Source organism: Oryza glaberrima, chromosome 11 (genome assembly GCF_000147395.1).
Source record: "Oryza glaberrima chromosome 11, OglaRS2, whole genome shotgun sequence".
Classification (NCBI taxonomy): Eukaryota; Viridiplantae; Streptophyta; class Magnoliopsida; order Poales; family Poaceae; genus Oryza; species Oryza glaberrima.
The window spans coordinates 17396241-17416054 of NC_068336.1; the positions used below are offsets into that span (position 1 = coordinate 17396241).

A 19814-nucleotide genomic window follows, 5' to 3' on the forward strand; every position below is an offset into this window, starting at 1 on the left:
GGGCGGTAGTAGCGGCGGTGCTCAGGTTGTGGAGCTTGCCGTTGAGCTCACCGCCTCCACAGTGAAATCGAAGCCACCCCTCGCACAGCTTCTCCCCCACATGGCAGCACCCTGCGCGGAAGAGGCTGGCGGTAGTGGCGGCAGCGAAAGAGGCGGGAGAAAGAGGCAGCAGGGACGGGATCTGCCACCTCTCCTCTCTCGCCTCCGCCACTGGCCACTGCCCCCGTTGCTAGCCTCGCCCTAGCTGCCGCTCTCATCCCAAGCCTCGCCTCCACCACCGGCCGTCGCCGCCATTCCCAACCGCTGAAGAGAGGGGGGGTCAAGCTGAGCCTCCAGACATCTCCATCGCTAGTCGATGAACTCCCATCCTGAGTCCCGCCTCTAGGCTCCCAGGCCCCGCCTCCACCACCAGCCACCACCCCTATCCTGAGCGCCGCCTCTCCCGCTTCCTCCATCCAGCTGACGCTGCCCCAAGCTAAAGAGATTGGGAAAGAGACAGGGGAGAGGAGAGATCGAGGGAGAGAAAGAAATAGATGACAGGTGGACCCCACGAATTTATTATTATTATTGCTGATTGGATTGACACGTGCAAACTCCCTATCAAAACAGCTCAAAACAGTATTAGAGGGGTAATTCATCCGGTATTTAATTGAGGGTGTAAAATATATGGTATTTGAGTTTAGGGGGGGGGGGGGTAATTCAATCGACTTCAATAGTCTACGGGGAAAATTCGTACTTTTTCCTTATTATAATATTTTTCAAAGCAAATATACGTCTACCAACTCTTTTATTTTGAAGCTAAGCATTTAAAAAATTATGGATGGTCAAAAGTATTTACAACCCTGACTAGTAGATTTATTTCAAAAGCATTGGTAAAAAAAATAAACATTTTCGTTAAAAATATAATACAAATACTTATATGAAACTGAACTGTTCATACAAATTAGTGAATGTACTAGATTTTCTTTTCTTTCTGGGGGGCAAGGATCGGGTATACGTGCGCATGATAAGTGTGAAAGTACTTGACTACTTATCTGTTTTGTTATCCATCTCCAAAAGGTAGTTTGAAAGACCAAATTAATGTCAAATAAATTTGGTTAATAATTAACTGTTGTTTCTCTTGGATTAAATAAACGTATTTCTTGGAACATATTAAAGATTTATTCGTCATTGCATTAAGACACAATAGATTAAAAGAAACTGCTATGTAAACACTGAAGTTTCTAAAAGCAATTCTACCAAGCATAATCATAGAAATCCACTGCAATACCAAACGACTATCACGAAACTCTGCATCATCAGGTCATGGTGAGTTTGAACGATACCATACCACACGCTTGACACAGTTCCAAAGTAACTGGAAACACACATTTTTGTCTAAGAAGCTACTAGTAGTAAGCAAAAGCTAACATTGGGAGCAACAAAATGCACTACTGAATTATTACTGATATATCTGGAGCCACAGGAACTGTTCCATCCAGAACCTCCAAAATGCAGCACTGGAACTTGTCCTGGCAACAGCAACAGCAAATAAAGACGAGAAAACAAGTTAAGCATCTAATTGCAGACAAAGCATAAGTGAAAAAACACAGAAGATAAATAGAGTGGAGGAAATATATATATCAATGTATCAAACAAAATCTCACCGGCTGAAGAGCGAATTCTGAAGAACACTAGCAGCTCATGTTGCCACTATGAACCTACCACGGAAGATATATACAATGCAGAAACTAGATATCACTGAAGAGGAGTCATAAGATGAGAAATCTTCAGCGTTCTGCAGAATGATCCTACGACCACATTGCAGAATCCAAAAACTCTTCGTCCTCAGGGAATAGCTGCAGATTCTTGGACTTCAGCAAGAACTCGACTGCCGAGTCCTGGAAGTCCAACAAGTAGCCGAATTTCACGAGCTCAGTGAGTTCGGGGATGTGATCTTCCATCTCAAACAGCAAGCCTTGCGATATCTCGTCTGCGAAGTATGTCGCAAACTCGATCTTTCCTCTGTGGCTGGTTTCTTGATCGCATCTCTGCATGTATAGCTTGGAATTATCTCTCTCCCACCGAAGCATTCGGCTGGCCTTCACAGACACATGCCTCCCTGAGGACAGCTTCACACTGTAACCTGCTGTGATCGGTTCATTTGTATCTAGGATTGTCACACTCAGAAGATGGGAAACCATTTTATGCCTCTCTTTGGCAAGAATGTCAAGAACAGGGTTGGCAAGGAAGGCAGTGACTATCTGGAGCAAACCATGTTTGATCACAGTACTAACATTGACTTCTTGCAAGCCGGTGTCACCCAAGGTGAATGATTCGTTCCATTCGACAGATTCAGAGATTGTCCGCACGCCGATGCTATTGTAGATGCAGTTAAACCTTGCTCGAGACATGTAAGGTAGGCTTGCAGGAGGATACCAAATGAAGATCGACTCCTGAGGGAGCTTGTCGAACAATTCTTTGATTAGTAGATCATCAGGAATAAAGACATCCTCCTTCTTGGACAGGATGATCTTGCCTTCATTGAAAACAGGAACCTTTGTGACACATGCAGAGAGAAGATTTTCTGTGGCTTTGGTCCAGTTCTCCAAGACGAACCCCCAGAATGCTGAGCAATCAGCCATCGTCAGCTCAGTAACCGATGCCTCCCATTTACTCCAAAGTTTACAATGGTCTTCAGCATTTGGATTAAACCTCACACCAAGAACAAGTGCAAAGAAGCCGAGCACCTTTTTGTTGTAATATTTGTCCAAAACATGTAGCTGTGAGCTGAAAAGATTGTCCCTGTCATGAAGAACACAATTTGCAGGGCTCACCCATTCTCCACTTTGGATTCCACTTGGTACCCAAACCCAATTGCTACTGTTGTTTACAGGTTTCCAGTTGCAATCCATCAGGTACATGTAGATACGGGATATTGTGTCACTACACGAGTGGAACTTCATAAGCTGGGCAACAAGATCACATCCATTTTCAACATTGATGACTACTCCGATTGCTGCAAGGGCATCTTTGAATGACGCAATCTCTGAACCATAAAACACTTCATCGATGAAAGGGCCATCTTCCATGCAGATGGCAGAATGCTTGTGATCAAAGAGGAGGCATTCATTCGGAGATTTGTATCCCATCGTAGTCTTTAACCACTTCTTACATATTTTGTCCAGAAAATCCTTAGGAAGTGAAACTTGACAGGCTATCCAATTCTGTATGCATTCAAGCAATGACAATACAGTATATGCAGGCATGGCTGACTGATCATTGGGTATCTTAAGATTCACTATGACAAAGTTAGCACCATCTTTCACTTCCATAGTGACACCTAAATCTTTGAGCTCATCTGTGTAATCATATATCTCCAATCCTAAACCATAGCCAGTGTCCTCATCATTTATGAATGGTAGGTTTGCAATCGGAGACAACAACCACCATGATTCATCAAAGAGAATAGCATCTGATGGGCGCCTGAATCCCTGTGATGTATGCAGCCACTTCTCGTCACGCAAGCAATTGAAAAGCTTCATGGGAGACAGCTGGTGTGACTTCAGCTGTCGGTAGGATGCAAGCAGTGCAAGGACATTTGCCTTAGTGAGTGATGATTTTGACACCATCTGCTTGAAAAGAAGAGCTAGAGCATTTGAAGCCTCCAGATGTCCTGCAATCAACCCGGTCTTCTTCAGCTCTTCTTTGTATGAACTGATGACACTCCCATAGAACCCAAGATCAATTAATGCTACTTCACCAAACACCTTCAGAAGGCACTCCCATTCAGGATCAATGAGAAATGATTCACTTGGAACACAGAATCCCACATTAGTCTTTATCCATTTTATATCCTTGAGTTTTGTTATGAAATCATCACATGGGCTCACGTAACGGACACACTTCAGGATTAGTACAGTTGCCTCTGAAGAAATAGCATTGGAACTGAACTCGAAGTTATCGATCACAGTTGTATAGTTATCTTTAAACCCAACAAGAACACCAAGCAACTCAAGCTCTGGTTTATAGTCAAGGATGTTGTCTCCGTAGAATTGCACATCAAGAAATGGTAGGATACTGATACGTGATGCCACTGCCCAGTCAGAGTCATAGATAATGCAATTAGCTGGAGATCTGTAGCCAAGAGTACTCTTCATCCATTGTCCACTATCCACGCTATCGACAAGAGCACTAGTAGATAGATTATTCTCTTGCAGAAACCGAATTAGCTGAAGCAGTGAGTACACATTGTCTCTGGTTAGCATATTGCTTTCAGCAATGGACATCAGGTGACTGCCAATGTACACGGACGCCTCCTGAAATTCAAACCTCACCCCAATTGTTTTGAGCTCTTCCTTATACACATTCAGCTTGTTTTGGTAGAATTGTTGATCAATGATTGGTATGTCAACAAAGGAAGATCCAATTTGCAAAAGACCTGTCCACTCTGCACTGGACATAAATGATTCGCTTGGTGGTCTGTCACCAACAGATGTCACCAGCCAACTTCCCCTTCTGATACAATCCATAAATTTTGCTGGGAGTTCTACTCCACGGGACTTCAGATTCCGTAGCCATTCCAAGAGTAATAACGCATTATCAACGGTTAATTGTGATGAGACTGTAGGGAAGCTTGCATCTGGAGGGTCTATAGATGGTACATCTGAGACCTGCAGGTGCTTTGTCAAGAATTTGAAGAGCCGGCCATCAGGTGTGGATTTCCTGGCAAAAGAACCTGATGACATGTAGTCTGCTGCCAATACAGTGTATTTCTCATCCTTCCATGGGTTGGTGCCCATTAACCTGACCCATTTGCTGCCCTTGGCAGGAACAACAATATTTGTTTTCGTCTTCACCACCTTCCCGTAGATGTTAATGATTGGCATGGCATGGCACAGCTGTGTCACAAAGTAGCCCTCTATGTGGCCCATCTTAAATGAATGGTATAAAAAGTGGGCAAATGCGACTATCGATCTGCGATCATGGTCCAGCAATTTAGCAATAATATTGAGTGCATAGCCATGGACAGAAACAACCTGCACGTTCACATGCCTACATAACCACTTTGTCACAAATGTGTTCTTAGAGAAATCATATAGGGCTGTCTGTGTACTGAGAGGCATAAAGAACTGATTGCAAGAGGGAAACTCCTGGTTCCAGCTGATTAGCCATTGTATGTACTTCTTGTGAGATGAGATGCAAAGTCTGCCACTGGATTGACTAGCTTTATATATGCTCCAGAATGTGGGAGCACCATAACGGTCGACATACTTCAGTAAGGGAATAGATTTCATACTTGTACTCGAAAAACTATCCCAATTTGTTGCCACAAAATATAGAAATTCTATATAAAGTTCTTCAGGTAGCTCATAGACAAGATTGGACCCTTCAATGCATTTCGCGTACCATTTTGCACTCACATTTTTTACATCCAGAAATGCAAGCACACTGTCGTATGTACTCTTATCAAAATGACAGCTAAGAATGTAGGTTCCATGGGCTGATAGATTCTTCAAATCCACTCCACATTCTTGTGCTTTCTTGAGGATAGTCCAGAAGCCTGGCTTGATACGCCCAACTTCACCTGGTTTGCAGAACATCTTCTGCAGAGTATAAGACTCACATGGCATAATATTCTCAGTACAAACCTTGTCTTTGATGGCAGACCTAACTGGCTCAAGAAAAGGAACGTGTGAAGGATGTACTGGCAGGAAGTTGAACATGGATGGCAATGACATTGCTGGTGCATCAGCACTTGACTTCACAAGCGCTACAAACGCATTCAGGAAAGCGCTTGGGACACACTCAAGAATCCCCTTGTTCCACATGCTATCAAAAAGTATTGTCTCTCTTGAGGATGCAAGGAGGAAGTCTGCCTGAATGATGAAAGGGAAGTTCGTTAAAATCTCGGTAGGAAGAAAAGCATAGACACCTGGTGATGACTGTTTCCCCCGGGACAGACGCTGACCATGTGGGAAGGCTAGTGTGATCACATACTCATCTATGTCAGCACGCATATCCACTCTATTCTCCGGTTTGACGGGGAACTTTTGTCTCCACATGTAGTAGCCACACTCTTCTTGTTCCTTATTCTCTTGAGCTGACAAATGGAGCGTGTACGACTCAGCATGTATGTTCTTCCGCACTTGATAATTTTTTTCACTCTCCATGGATATCTCATTTATTGTGCTGCATTTTGGATCAGAATTATCTTCTCGGACAGAAAGCCGCCTTATCTTTGTGAGAAACAGTAGGATTTCAGGATGTATGCTCGATAGCTGCTTTTTCACTACATCAACCTTTTCGCTCTTCAGAGGTAAAATGATAGTAGTTGTCGGAAGTGGCTTAGAAGACCCATGTAGTTCTTGGATATCTGAAAGGCTTGGCTTTGATTCAACCCATTCTGGGACAATGTACCCAATATTGCATTCTGACGAAGGATCCTCATTGAACTTGATTCTGTATCCATTGCTGAAAATATGTGGTTGGCGTGAAATCAGGAAGACACTCTTGAAACCAATACCTGAACCCACAGAAAAGAAAGTATTAGTGTACGGATAATGCATAATCTAGAAATCTAGAAAGTATGAGGATATATGCTGGCATAAAACATGTTCCACTGATCATCAAACATAACCAAGAGTTTTACTGAAGAATAAGGTGAACAGTTTGCAGATGATGTACTGACAACTGCAAAAGCAAGATTGTAAGAATAATGGCTTACACCTAACCAAACATTTACAAGATTATTATGTAGGTTACAGAGAATTAAAGAATGTTGTAAGCAAATGATATGTGATAAAAAGTCCTTTGTGTAAGAGTAAACTGCCAATATGTGATAAATCAGATCCGAGTTTAGATTGTATTTTGCGATAACTACCCTAAGCAAATTGGCACACATGATGATCTCACAATAGTGAACCAGGTGCATTTTAGATTGTTAGACTTCCTGGTGAAAACCTGAAAGCCTCAGGCTGTCAGTGCTAGTCTCATTTCAACAAAATGCAAATTAGTGGCAAATATGCAAAAAAGAAGCTTCAGTTCCTTCACTGACAAATACTCAAAAGTCCTTAGTACTCTTTTCCGGTGAAGGGAAAAAAACTGACTTCAACTTCATCATGTATTGTCTGGACTGGAGTAAAGACATTATCTCTATTATATTTTTTTGTCAGAACAAATCAATCATTTATCATTTTACTAGCAGTTACCATAAAACAATATAGTGAAGTCTAAATTTACCTTTTTCTCCAATGTAACCTTGGTGCCTATTACCCTTTTTTGTTGATTTACCCACACGGCAAATGGACTCTACGTTTGACGGAGAGAATCCTTCTCGTTGTTGAAGATGAGTAAAGTGGATGGTGCACCCAAACCAGTAATATCCTTTGACGTTATCAGAAACTCCAAAGGTGCTACCCCAGAGGGATAATCATTGTCCTCGGCATTCTATCAGCCAAGCAAACAATGTAACTATAAGAGATGACACAAACATAAGTGCGGCATGTGTCAACTTGGCAAGTTTAATAACAAATAGTAAAACTCACAACAGTCATAAGCATTTCTTGGCTTATTAATGTGGTAAAAAGGACAAGAAGATGTGATTTCAGTGTAGTTAGTACTCCCTCCATTCCAAATTGATCTACATATAGTTTTTTTGAGGTTATTCCTAAATGATCTACATATTTGTGTTCATTCATTAAGTCTATTCGTTATTTGTGCATTGGAGTAAATGGACATTGATGCATGCATCCATGCACACAAGTATTTATAACCCATATGCAATATCTTGATTTGCTATTGGCTAGGAAATAGTGGGGATAGTGCATGCATTGAGTTTGTTGCTAGAGTAAATATAGTATGAGAGAGTTATTAGCTTTTCTTGGTCTTGGTGCACCTATGAAATATGTAGATCAAATTGGAATAGAGGGAGTACTTTTTATGGGAAGGAAAAGCAAATAACTTTTACTGTTAACACCAATTATGCGCAGAACTTGACCATAGTCAACAAACATGACTTGGTAATCACATAGGGAAAAAAAATGGTCCGTCAATACAATCAAAGGATAGTTGCAAATAAAGGAGGGGATGAGAGGCCCAAAGGGGTATATATGCAAGAAGAAAGACAAGAAATAAAAAAATCCAACAATAACTGAGGAATTTAATTTTCCACGTATCATTTATTTTAGGTATTTAACTGAACCATTTATCGTGAAATTCCAATGCCCAAAACCAAGACGAAACAAAAAAAAAACTGCATATCTACTCAACTAAACTACCATACATCATCTAAACGAACTCATCTAATATACCACTAGTTCCCAATCGAAAAAAAAAATCCTAATCCAACGTGTAGTTGCCCGGCATGGATTTCGCTGCACATTTCAGTAGCAGATGATGAAATGGAGAGAGCAATAAACCAAAGAAGTAATCCAGCAGTAATTTTACTTGGATGAGCTCCATGAGGAAGTGGACGTCCTTGGAGTAGATTTCTTGGCTGAGGTAGATGACGGCCTGGTGCATGTCCTCCGCCAGCGGGTTCCTCTCCCCGCGCCCGATGAAGAACCTCTCGCGCCGGATCCTCTCCACGTGCTCCCGCGGCGGCGGCATTGCCGCCGGCGGTGGCGGCGCCGGCGAAGGGGACGGCGGCATCGGAGAGTGGGGGGGAGGAGTTGGCGAGGCTTTCGGGATTCCTTTTTCTTTCCTTTTTCTTTTCATTTTCAGCTTCTACTAGTCGTAACTAGTACTGCCTCGGTTTTTCTATAGTAGATGGCACCCTTGAGCAATCCACACTTCTCAAAGATGTACTTTTTTGTCTAAGTAAATGACTAAAATACCCCTGGTTAGATTATTTCCTTCGATCAGAGTTCCAGCGCATAAGAAAATAAAAGCCTTTGTCCCCTTATTGAGCCTGCAAGGGGCAAATTTGGAAAGGTGGTATGTTGTGACTATGGGCTACCAAATATTAAAAAAATAATAATAAAGTGATCACGCTGTCATCTACAGAGGAACGGAAGGAGTACTAATATGGAGTACTCTACCACCTTCGTTCCCAAATAATAACTTTACAGAGGAACGGAAGGAGTATTAATATAGAGGAACAGAAGGATTACTAAACTACTAATACGGAGTAACTCCATATTTTAATGTATAGTGCTATAGACTTTTTATTTAACGTTTAACCATTCGTCTTATATAAAAATTTATGTAATTATTATTTATTTTATTATGACTTGATTCATCATCAAATGTTCTTTAAACATGATATAAATATTTTCATATTTGCATAAAATTTTTGAATAAAACGAATGGTTAAATGTTGATTAAAAAGTCAACAGCATCATACGTTAAAATATAAAATATATAGAGGTGAGTACTTGTGTTTGTGTCGAGCGGTAGTTAATTTTCATAAAACCACAATGTTGCAATGCCGGTTCGGTGGCCAACTAATTAATCTCGCAATAATCGCTGGGCATTTAAATCATGCATGCCTGCAACCAGTAAAAACGAGCAAGGACCTAACCAATCTCTCGTTAAATTCGTGAATGCATGCACGCGAGGAAAAGGAGAATTTCGCTGGCTCCTCACGTTATGCAACGATCAAATTGGAATGCTTTTCGTTTTCATAATAGGATGATCAAATAAGTTCGGAAAGTGTGTGAACGGAAAAAGGCATTTCTTCCATCTTTGTCCTTCTAACGAAGGCACCCATAAGCTATAACTATCTTGGCGCGAAAAATAAGTTGGCGCGAGAGCAACTTCCTCTCCCGCCAAAACCAATGAAAAACGCCACGCCCAGCGCTTCGCCATACATGTGAAAAGGGCAAATCGTCGAAAGAAACAGAAAGCCCAGTAAAAAGAACGGTCCACCACCCAAGGCCCAGCCACGAGCCCACAATCTCCTCCACTCCTTTGTCATCACTTCCTCTGTTTAAAAAAAAAAAATCGCGCAAGAGAAACCAAGAAAAGGAAACAAAATGGCGGGTCGAATTCTCCGAGAAGCCACTTGACAATTGAAATCTCAATTGTAAATGGGCGGAATGTTCCTGTTGAGAAACCAATATGTTCTACTGGTCAGCACACAAGCAGACAAATACAAAGTTGTGGAATACAGAAAATATGAGCGAGTGGAAGCTTTATTTCTTCTAAATTTAAGTACAAGCTACGAGAGGAGAAGCAGGCGACCGGAGATCGGTTGTCCTCGCCTTGTACCTTCTGGGCCCTATTTATAGGCGGAGGAGAGTGGAGGCTTAAGTTGTAAGCCTTGAACCTTCTAGCTTGCGTCGTAAGCCGGCTTACGCCGTAAGTTGGCTTCTCCTGCAAGCTAGCTTCCTCTGTAAGCTGGCTTCTCCCGCAAGCTGGCTTCTGGCGTAAACTTTCTTCTGTAGTAAGCTTTCCACTCATAATTTAATTCGTCCACAATAAGATAGGTTTCATAACAGTTCCATCATTTTTCTGCATTGTTTCTAAAGTGCTAGTTTTCTCTATTTCTAATATCAGAGTAACACGAGAATTCCCTATGGGAATCTGCTACCCTTGCTTGCGGCGATGTCCCTCGGAATCTTCCCTTTGTAAATTTGGAATAATGAAAGTCTCGCGCGGGAGAATCCAGTCTATTCACGAAGAATTACATCTCATCGGAAATGTTTGATGCTTCCTGGGGTTTCTTTGGCGACCATGAAGTCACCGAATGAATTGTAAAGTAGATAGATCTGATCCGGACACTGCAGTTGTTCCGCGGTGATATGACTATCTGCTTCTACCCACCCTGAGGTTTCATAGCATGTAGGATTAACTGCGGTTTTATCAAAATAATCAATAATAAGATCATCATTTTAAGAAAATGACGCAGAATTGGGTAGTGACATTGACCGAAAGAAGCTCCCCTAACTAACAATTATGCTGCTCTCGCCTTTTCTTAATCTTTCTCTTTTGTAAATTCACTACTAGTTTGTATGGCCTCACTAGCTAGTCACCCTATCCAATCTCAACATGTTTTTATTTTCAGGTTCTTGGCCTGAATATCAGGGACCATTATTAGAAGAGAGAATAATAAGTAAACGGAAACACCATTTTTGACTTTTTGGATGGTGAGCCACTCGCACCCACTATAGACTTTAAAGAAAAGTATGGATTAGACCGGATATGGAGAGACCAAGCTCTGTTTCCTTTGTTATGCCAGAAACAGAACTAGTGAATACTGGTTCATTATTCTTGCTTGCAGAAAAGGGAAATAAAAAGATAGTGGAACATTAGTGTTAACTAATTAAAACATATGTTTTTCTTTCATCAAAATATAATCATACGATATCTTGCTGTAAAGATTTAATTATAATAAATACAACGGTATGATCTAATTATAGATTGGATAAGTAGTTTAGGAGAAAAATCATTTTAAAAATCATAAAAATACATGTATCCATAGATGAATGGAGGGAAAAGAGAGGAGAGAGAGACCAGTGGCGGATAGTTCCATGATTTTTGTGGATCGCATTAATTGAAGACACACATTGAAACATATCACTAACACGTATGAAACATTGAGTTTAAACGGTTTGAAACACATGCTTTTTTATCAGAATATAATCATATGATATCTTGTTATAAATATTTAATTATAACGAATACAACAATATGATCGGATCATATATCGGAGAAGTATTTTAGGAGAAAAAATATTTAAAGAGAGGAGAAAATTAAAGAAGAATGAGAAACTAGTTAACAACATGCATACGAGAGTGTAGGGTCCGATTTTTACTGATGCAATCCCACTTATTTTCTGGCTCACGTATATGTGAATGGTAACGTATATGTGAAAATTTAAAAACAAAATTTGTGAATAAACAACTAGCAAGACAAACTATATATATATTTAGGATCTGTTTGGTATAGCTCTAGCTTCACCTCTCCTGAAGTTAAAAGAGTCCAACCAAATAGTTGTAACTTCACTAAAAATAAAAATGATAGCGGAGCTAGCTACTAGCTAAAGTGTTCTCACAAAATAAACTAAAGAGGTAGAGCTGATTTAGACAGCTTCACAACTACACTCAAGACCAAACTCCTGTAATTAAATTTAGAAGTTGAAGTCTTACCAAATAGACCCTAATTAAAAAGTGAAAAAATAAATTAAAAGGCATAAAAAATAATAGACAAAATCATCGGTTCTAAGCCCTCATTCCTACTGTCCCACCCATAGTCAATTCGTACTCCTCATAAAACATAAAAAAGACTATGCCAACTATTGTTGATAAAACTTTTGTTGATCATCCGATGGTACAGATTATTATGCTCTAATTTTTTAGATTGTAAAAGTTAGATAAAACACAAATTGCAGCAAAACACGAATTATATTGAAAATTCATAAAATTTATTGAGAAATAGGATTCCGATTTTCTTTAAAAAATATACAATAAATTTCACGACGATATGTTAGAGCGTTGTAAATATTTAAATAAGTATTACAGCTACACACGCGGGCTAATTAGCAAACACGCCAAAGGGCGCGTTTTTTTATAGTTAATGTAGAATAGCGTGTGTAGTTACACAATGATGGAGGAAACCAAAATTAGCACGCGGCATTAAAGAAAAGAGAGAAAATAATCCGGAACGAATTTTGGTGAATTTCTGATCGAAGAATCCGGCTACGAAAATAATTTATCCAATATCACTATTCACAACCAAAATTGGTTACTGGTTTTCATTTTTGTTTTAAGTCGTTTTTTAGTTATATGGCAAGTATATAGAAAAATATAATACCATTTTTAACACAAAACAAAAGTACTTCAAAAATATTTTTGATGGTTTATTAATGAAACTAGTTTACTATTATAGATATTAACTACTATGTTTTTTTATAAACTTGCTTAAATTTAAAGAACTTTAATTTGGATATGTGCCACTTATTTCTGTCCCTTTGAACTAGCATGTCTTAAGAGACATATTTACGGGTGTGTCCGTGTGTGTGATACGTGTACCTGTGCGTCTGCCATATGATTAAAAAAATGATTTATGACAAGTCTAAAACACCTTACATGAAAGAGAGACTACATAGTTTCTCACCGTGTAAATGGAGTTCAGGATTGAACTTTCGTGGACTGAAATAGGCTATTTTAAATAAACCTTTTTTTTAAAACAGCAAATAAGCTACTACAGTAGAAGGAGGGCAAGAATGTTGACATCCTCGGAGAAACTAGAATCCATTTCCTATAATCAAATCGCCAAATATTCTGTCTGACCCGAGATGAGAATTGGGTTCTGGCCCAGAAATAACTTTATTGTTGTCTACTTAGCACATGGTGAATAATGTTAACCTCATCTTTACTTTGAAGAAAAAAGCATACATAAATCTCATCTCCATACATGTTGTCATGTGAACAACAAATATAATATTATTCAAACAAAATTATAATGTTGTATGTCTAGCGTAATACATTAAAATAATCTATTTTCCACTCCCATTTTCCAGCATGCGTGAGAAAATAAGTCCCGATCTTGGCCTCAGCCTGAGATCTTCAGTCTGTCCTGGATAATTGCAGTCACTGCAAAATGATCGATGCCAATTTCGAAAATTAGTAGATGTAATTAACCATAAACCATCACATCTATATGCATGTATCAAAGAAAGAAACCATAATCTTAGTTAATCCATCGAAGCTTGCAGATTACACATTCATAGTACCTCTCAGTCCAGTTGATCCGACAGTGCCGTCCAGATTGTTTCTAGCAACATTTCTGCAGGTAGATATCTTTGTTTTTTCAGTAAAAACCATTGTAGAAGAAGCACAATATTATCTGATAAATGCAATTTAATTTATCGGGTAGAACTAAAATTACTCACATCTCAGTCAAATTCCCGACAAGGACAAGGGAGAGGACTTCCAACGGCAGCGTCCCCGTCAGAGAATTCCCGTTCAGCCGCCTGTGGACAAAATACAAAAACTACTGTCATTTTTTTTACTGCAGCAACCCATTTTTACTATGATTATTCGACAGGTTTGCGTCTATACTGTAGACCTTACAAAAGATAAAATTCGGTTTACAAATATAGGGTTCCAAGACTTTTTGATGGTCAGGGTTTCAAAATTTCAGAGTACTGAGATTCTAGGAGATTTCTGCAGAAACTTGTGGTTTTACTTGTGCAAATAGAAGGTATAGTTATATCTCTGTAACTTTGAGAAGCATAATTTTTTTTTCTTTCGGCACATTTAGGAAGTATCACGTACAAGAACTTCAATGTTTTGATGTTGCCAAGAGAAGCAGGGATGGTGCCACTCAGTGAATTCTTCTGAAGCTCCAACCTGACAAGGTTCGTCAGGTTGCCGAAGGATTGTGGTATGGTGCCAGTCAGGTTGTTGCCATGCAAGTTTCTGCAGAAATATATTTTTGCAAGTTTAAAAAGAAATAGAAAGCAGATAGATGTCAAAACAATCTTTAAACAAACGGTATCAGAAAACACATGGTTGATAGTTTTTGGGATAATGGTTCAGAAAGTTGCGAGTCATACAAGTACTGAAGGTTACTCAGTCCTCCCAGCTGTGGAATCAGAGAGCCTGATAGACCTGCCGATCCCAAATCCCTGCATAAGAAACAGATATTCACAAGATTTATAGAAGTACTATCATTCAGTAGTGTATAAAAACACAAGGAGTCTAGTTTACAGCAAGACGCAGCTATAAAAAAAAAATACTTCCTCCGTCCCAAAATATAAGCAGTTTTGGATCCTGACACGGTTTACGAGATGCTACTTTGACCAATAATATATATAAAAGTAAGATGTTTTAAATAGAAAGAGTTGTATATTATGATAGTTTATTTAATGATAAATTTAGTAACATCAATTTTGCATGATTGATCTGTTTTATTTTTTGTTATTAATGGTCAAAGTTAAAAATATTTGACTTGTCACTATGCTAAAAATGCTTAAATTTTGGATTCTAATTAAGTTCTGAATCTTGAATGGAATGAACAATTCTGAATTTTTAGCTTCCATCCATGTGAAGTACTAGTACCTGAGGAGCTATTCTACTCTTTCCTAGATGAAAATTATCGTAGAGAAAAGCAAATCACAGCTCCTGATGGTTTGAAGTTTAGACCTACTGAGAATTTCTTTTTCATCTTCAGAACAAGGAAGAACAAGAGGAAAGAGCAAAGTGGCATACACACGGATGACAGAGTTGCTATTGTCGCAGGTGACGTGGACCTAAGTGCAGGGATTGACAAGGGTCGGATCCCAGCTCGCCAGCACATTGTTGATGTCCTTCAATTCCTGCCTTTGCGCGTACAGAATGTCACCTTCATATTCAGACCACAACATTGTATAGTAGCAAACATCTTCAGACAAAAAAATCAGTTAATATGTGTGATTCTAAGACAGCAAATCTAGCTGCCTGTACCTTCAGTGTTGCAGCTCACAAGTGTAGCAAAAGCAAGAAGGGCAGTGAACAGAGCTGCCGCTGCAGAATGAGCCCCCATTGCTGCAAGACCTGAGTAGTTCTTGGCACAATGAAATGGTACAGAGGCAAAGGCTCTTATATATATAGTACAATTGCAACGCAAAACCTGGAATTCTTTTCCACCAGAGACTTTGAAGTTTCTAGGTTTGGTGAAGTTTCTCTGAATTGAGATATTTTACTGTTCTTCTCAAGGTATAATTATACCTTATATTTACTCTCTGAATTGAGATATTTTACTGTTCTTATAGCCACATGAGTCCTGGAGCAGATCTATTATTCTGACCAAGTAAAACATCCTTAGCTGCAGAACCTGCCATTCAACAAACTGGTAGAAAACTACACAAAACACACGTGAAGATGGATTATTCTGTACTCCTGCGACCTCTCTTCTGTCAGTGTACAAGATCAGAATGTACAAAGTACTAGTCAGTATGTGTATTTTGTGTTTTCTACCAGTTTGTTTGTCCATATATTGGAATCGGAAAATTTGAACGGAGCTCTTCTAACTATAGTTTTGTACTCCGTTCTTAAATAATTGGCAGTGTCACTCTTCAAGTTTAAACTTTGATTGTTTGTCTTTTTTTTACAGAAAAATATAAATACTTGAAAACATATTATATTATCGAAGTATTGTAGTGTCATAAATATAATAATACAATTTTCATCATCATAATATAATCATTAAAATGTACAAAATTGCGGTCAAAGTAAGAAAGTCATAGTGTCAACAATGACAGTTATTTGAGAACGAAGGAATATGAGGTATAATTATCTTACTGCAAAAAGAGAGAGTAAGGTATAGCTATCAAATGAATCGACAGCCTTGTAAATTTATGACTTAAATGTGACAGGATGGCTGAAGTACAGTATAATTTGAAACCTCCATCATTTGGTCTTCAACTTATCAGCCATAGCTAAATTTGAATTTTAAAACTTAATCTTAGAGTTGATTTTGATGTTTTTTCATCATAGTTTATTTTCCAGCATTGGTTTTTAAGTCGCTAAGAACACATATATGAAATTTTTACCCACAAATTATTTGTTATCACTAATAAGTATTGTGGCTTATAACCAGTTGTTAGACTTAGCTTCCTTCATTTCAGTTGTTCAGTTATCATGTAGCGATTTCATCGATCCAGACATTATTAAGGTCAATTGTGAATGTAACGAACTCCCTTAGTTTCCTAAAAAAACTCCCTAAGTGGAGGAGAATAAATAGAAGGAAGAAAACAGAAAAGCTGCAATCAAACGAACAAGTTCTCTGCTATGCTCTGGAAACTCTGTTCTTCAGTATACTGTAGCAGATCCGAAATCTGTTCTTCAGTCTACTATAGCTGATCCGAAAAAGTTCAGAATTTGTGTTTGTGTTACTACCAATTCAATGGGTGAGGGTGAGCGAGTGATTTCTCTCGACATAAGACATATCTCCAACACAAGTTGTTGAAGTAAATGTAATAGGTCTGTATAATCCAGTATCCACGTAAGAGCTCTCTTTTCTAACGCAATCGTTTGCAACATCAATCAATTCAGGTAGTTAGTTATAACTTAATCACCTATATTGACCATTGTGATACCTAGGATTAATACCTCTCCTATCCTAAATGGCGTGTGTCAGTTTCTTTTGAGTGTATTTTAGGGAAATACAATTGTGAGTGCATGCATAGTGGTGTGTGTCTGCATGTTCCATGCTATCATAAAATAAAATAATCCCAGTGATTTATTCAATTTTTGGATATGATACCGCTGTTAAACAATCTTATGAGTGTGTCCACAAAGATATACGCGTTATACACTAAATTATAAGTTTTCAGATTTTTTTTTCGTAACAGTTTATATATAATAGTGTGAACAGTGTTTAACTGTGGATGAAATAAAAATTAGTATATAATATCATGCACCAACAAACAATAAACCAAAGAAATAACTAATTTTCTATGTTAGATAAGAAAAACTAGTGAATTTCCAATTGAAGAATCCAACAACCAAATTAATCTCTCTACTATCACAATTCAAAACCGAAATCGTGCTCTGTCGATCCTAACTCCTTGCTTCGGAATGCAATTAACTCTATGTTTCTCAATGTATTAATGGAGTTTCTATAACTTTTTAGGTTGCATTTTAGGAGTGCAATAATGTAAGAGGACATCCTTGTACAGATTAGTGTCCATTTGTATAACCAAATCCCCAAGTATTCTCTCTCCGGCCCAAGCCTTCCCCATTAATAGAGCTGGGTTCAGGCCAGAAAATCACTTCCACTGTTGTCTCCATAGCACATGGTGAATGATGCCAAGCTCATCTTTATTTTCAGAAATATATACACACATCTCATCTCCATAAATGGGAGTTGCCACAAAGGGGCAGAACAAATTTTATTCAAATAAAAAATACACTACTATATGTCTAGAATGAAGCATCAAATAATTGTTTCCCAACTCCCATCTCCCAAGGTGTGTGGTAAAACAAATCCTGACTCCTGATATTTGCCTCAGCCTGAGGTCTTCAGATTGTCCTGAATGATGGTAGTCACTGCAAAATGATACCAATTACTCAATTAAACTTGTAATTAACCGTAAACATCACATCTATGCTTGCATCAAAGCTGCAGATTTACATACCTCTCCACCCAGTTGATCCGACAGTGCCGTCCAAATTGTTTCCAGCAACATTTCTGCAGGTACATATTCTTTTTGCGTCAGTGTAAATAATTGTAAAAAAGAGAAATATACATAATATCTGATTAATTTAGTTTAATTGATTAAAGAAACAGTATTACGCACAGCTCAGTCAAGTTGCCGACAAGGACAAGGGAGAGGACTTCCATTGGCACTGTGCCGGTAAGTGAATTTTTGTTCAGTCGCCTGTAAAAACGAAACAGAACTAGTGTCATTTCATAATGCACCCACCAATCCTTTTTTTTATAATCAACATGTTCGCACATATGCTGCAAACTTTACCAAAAAGAAAGCAATTCAATGATTATACATTTCACAATTATATGATTCCTAGAAATTTTTTATGGCCCAAGCTTCCAATTATCAAATCACTGGGACTCTGGGAGGTATTTGCAGAAACTTGTGGCTTTGCTTGTCCAAATGTTGTAGTTATATCTAGTAAATTAGAGAAAACTTAGAATTTGCACTTTCGAGTTATCTTTCGGCAAATTTAGGAAAATTCACGTACAACAACTCCAATGTCTTGATGTTGCCGAGAGAAGCAGGGATGGTGCCACTCAATGAATTCTTCTGAAGCTCCAATTTGACAAGGCTCGTCAGGCTGCCCAAAGATTGTGGTATGGTGCCAGTCAGGTTGTTCCCATACAACCTCCTGCAGAACACAAAATTTTCAAATCCAAACAACAGACAAATTTCACCATAATCTTTGGAAAAACTTGTATCTGGCAACATCTGGACATAAACTACATACAGATTTCGCAGGGTGCTAATGGCGCCTAGCGAATCCGGTATCGCGCCAGTGAGCAGGTTGCCCTGGAGATCAAGGCTGACAAGACTGCTCAGGTTGCCCAGTGCTGCTGGTATTGATCCATTCAGCTCATTCCCATACAGTTCACTGCAGAAATCCAAATCCATTTTCAGTGACATGGCTTGTGAGCTGTACAGAAAGTTTAGTTCAAGTTCTTACAGGTACTGAAGGTAACTCAGTCCTCCCAGCTGTGGAATCAGAGGACCTGATAGACCTGCTAACCCCAAATCCCTGCACAAGAAACAAATATTCAGTACTGTAAATTCAAGAAATCTAATTCATATGGTAAGTTGGTAAGATCCGGCTTTCAATAGTTGGCACTATAAGTTTTGAATCTAGAAGGGATGAAAAAGAAAATCAGAATTTTAATTTTCATTCATGTGAAGTACTACTATCATAGGAACTACTAAAGCTTAGAAGAAAACTATCGTATACTCCGCATGGTTTGAAGCTTAGACCTATCAAGAATTTTGATCTTGAGAACAAGGAGAACAAGGAAGAACAAGGAAAGAGCAAGTGGCATACACGCGGACCACAGAGTTGTTATTGTTGCAGGTGACATGGAACCAGGTGCAGGGATTTACAAGGGTTGGATCCCAACTCTGCAGCACATTGAAGGGGTCCTTCCATGCCAGCCTTTGTGCGTACAGAATGTCACCTTCATATTTTTCAGACCACACAACAATTGCGAATTAGCATACATATTCAGAAAACAATTCACTTACTATGTTTTCATGATGATAACAAAAGTAGTTCATCTAACTGTCTGTACCTTCAGTGTTGCAGCTCACAAGTGTAGCCAAGGCAAGAAAGCCAGTGAACAGAGCTGCTGCTGCTGCTGAAGAATGAGCCCCCATTACTGAAAAACCTGAGTAGTTCCTTGGCAGTTGGCACAATGAATTG

At 38.9% G+C, this 19814-nt stretch overlaps 1 protein-coding gene and 2 pseudogenes across 1 annotated transcript; all 3 read right to left on the minus strand.

Annotated features, from left to right (window-relative positions):
- Window positions 1-987: 987 nt before the first annotated feature.
- On the minus strand, window positions 988-8737 carry LOC127753773 (uncharacterized; annotated as a pseudogene).
- A 4670-nt stretch (window positions 8738-13407) lies between these two features.
- On the minus strand, window positions 13408-15450 carry LOC127754945 (leucine-rich repeat protein 1-like; annotated as a pseudogene).
- A 2262-nt stretch (window positions 15451-17712) lies between these two features.
- Window positions 17713-19814, minus strand: LOC127754944 (leucine-rich repeat protein 2-like). The gene is made up of 8 exons (XM_052280553.1): window positions 19684-19814; window positions 19437-19569; window positions 19071-19142; window positions 18855-18998; window positions 18612-18755; window positions 18209-18289; window positions 18047-18099; window positions 17713-17957 (listed from the first exon to the last, which is right to left on the minus strand). The coding sequence occupies exons 1-8, from the start codon at window positions 19766-19768 to the stop codon at window positions 17917-17919; spliced, it is 753 nt and encodes a 250-aa protein (XP_052136513.1). The 5' UTR covers window positions 19769-19814; the 3' UTR covers window positions 17713-17916.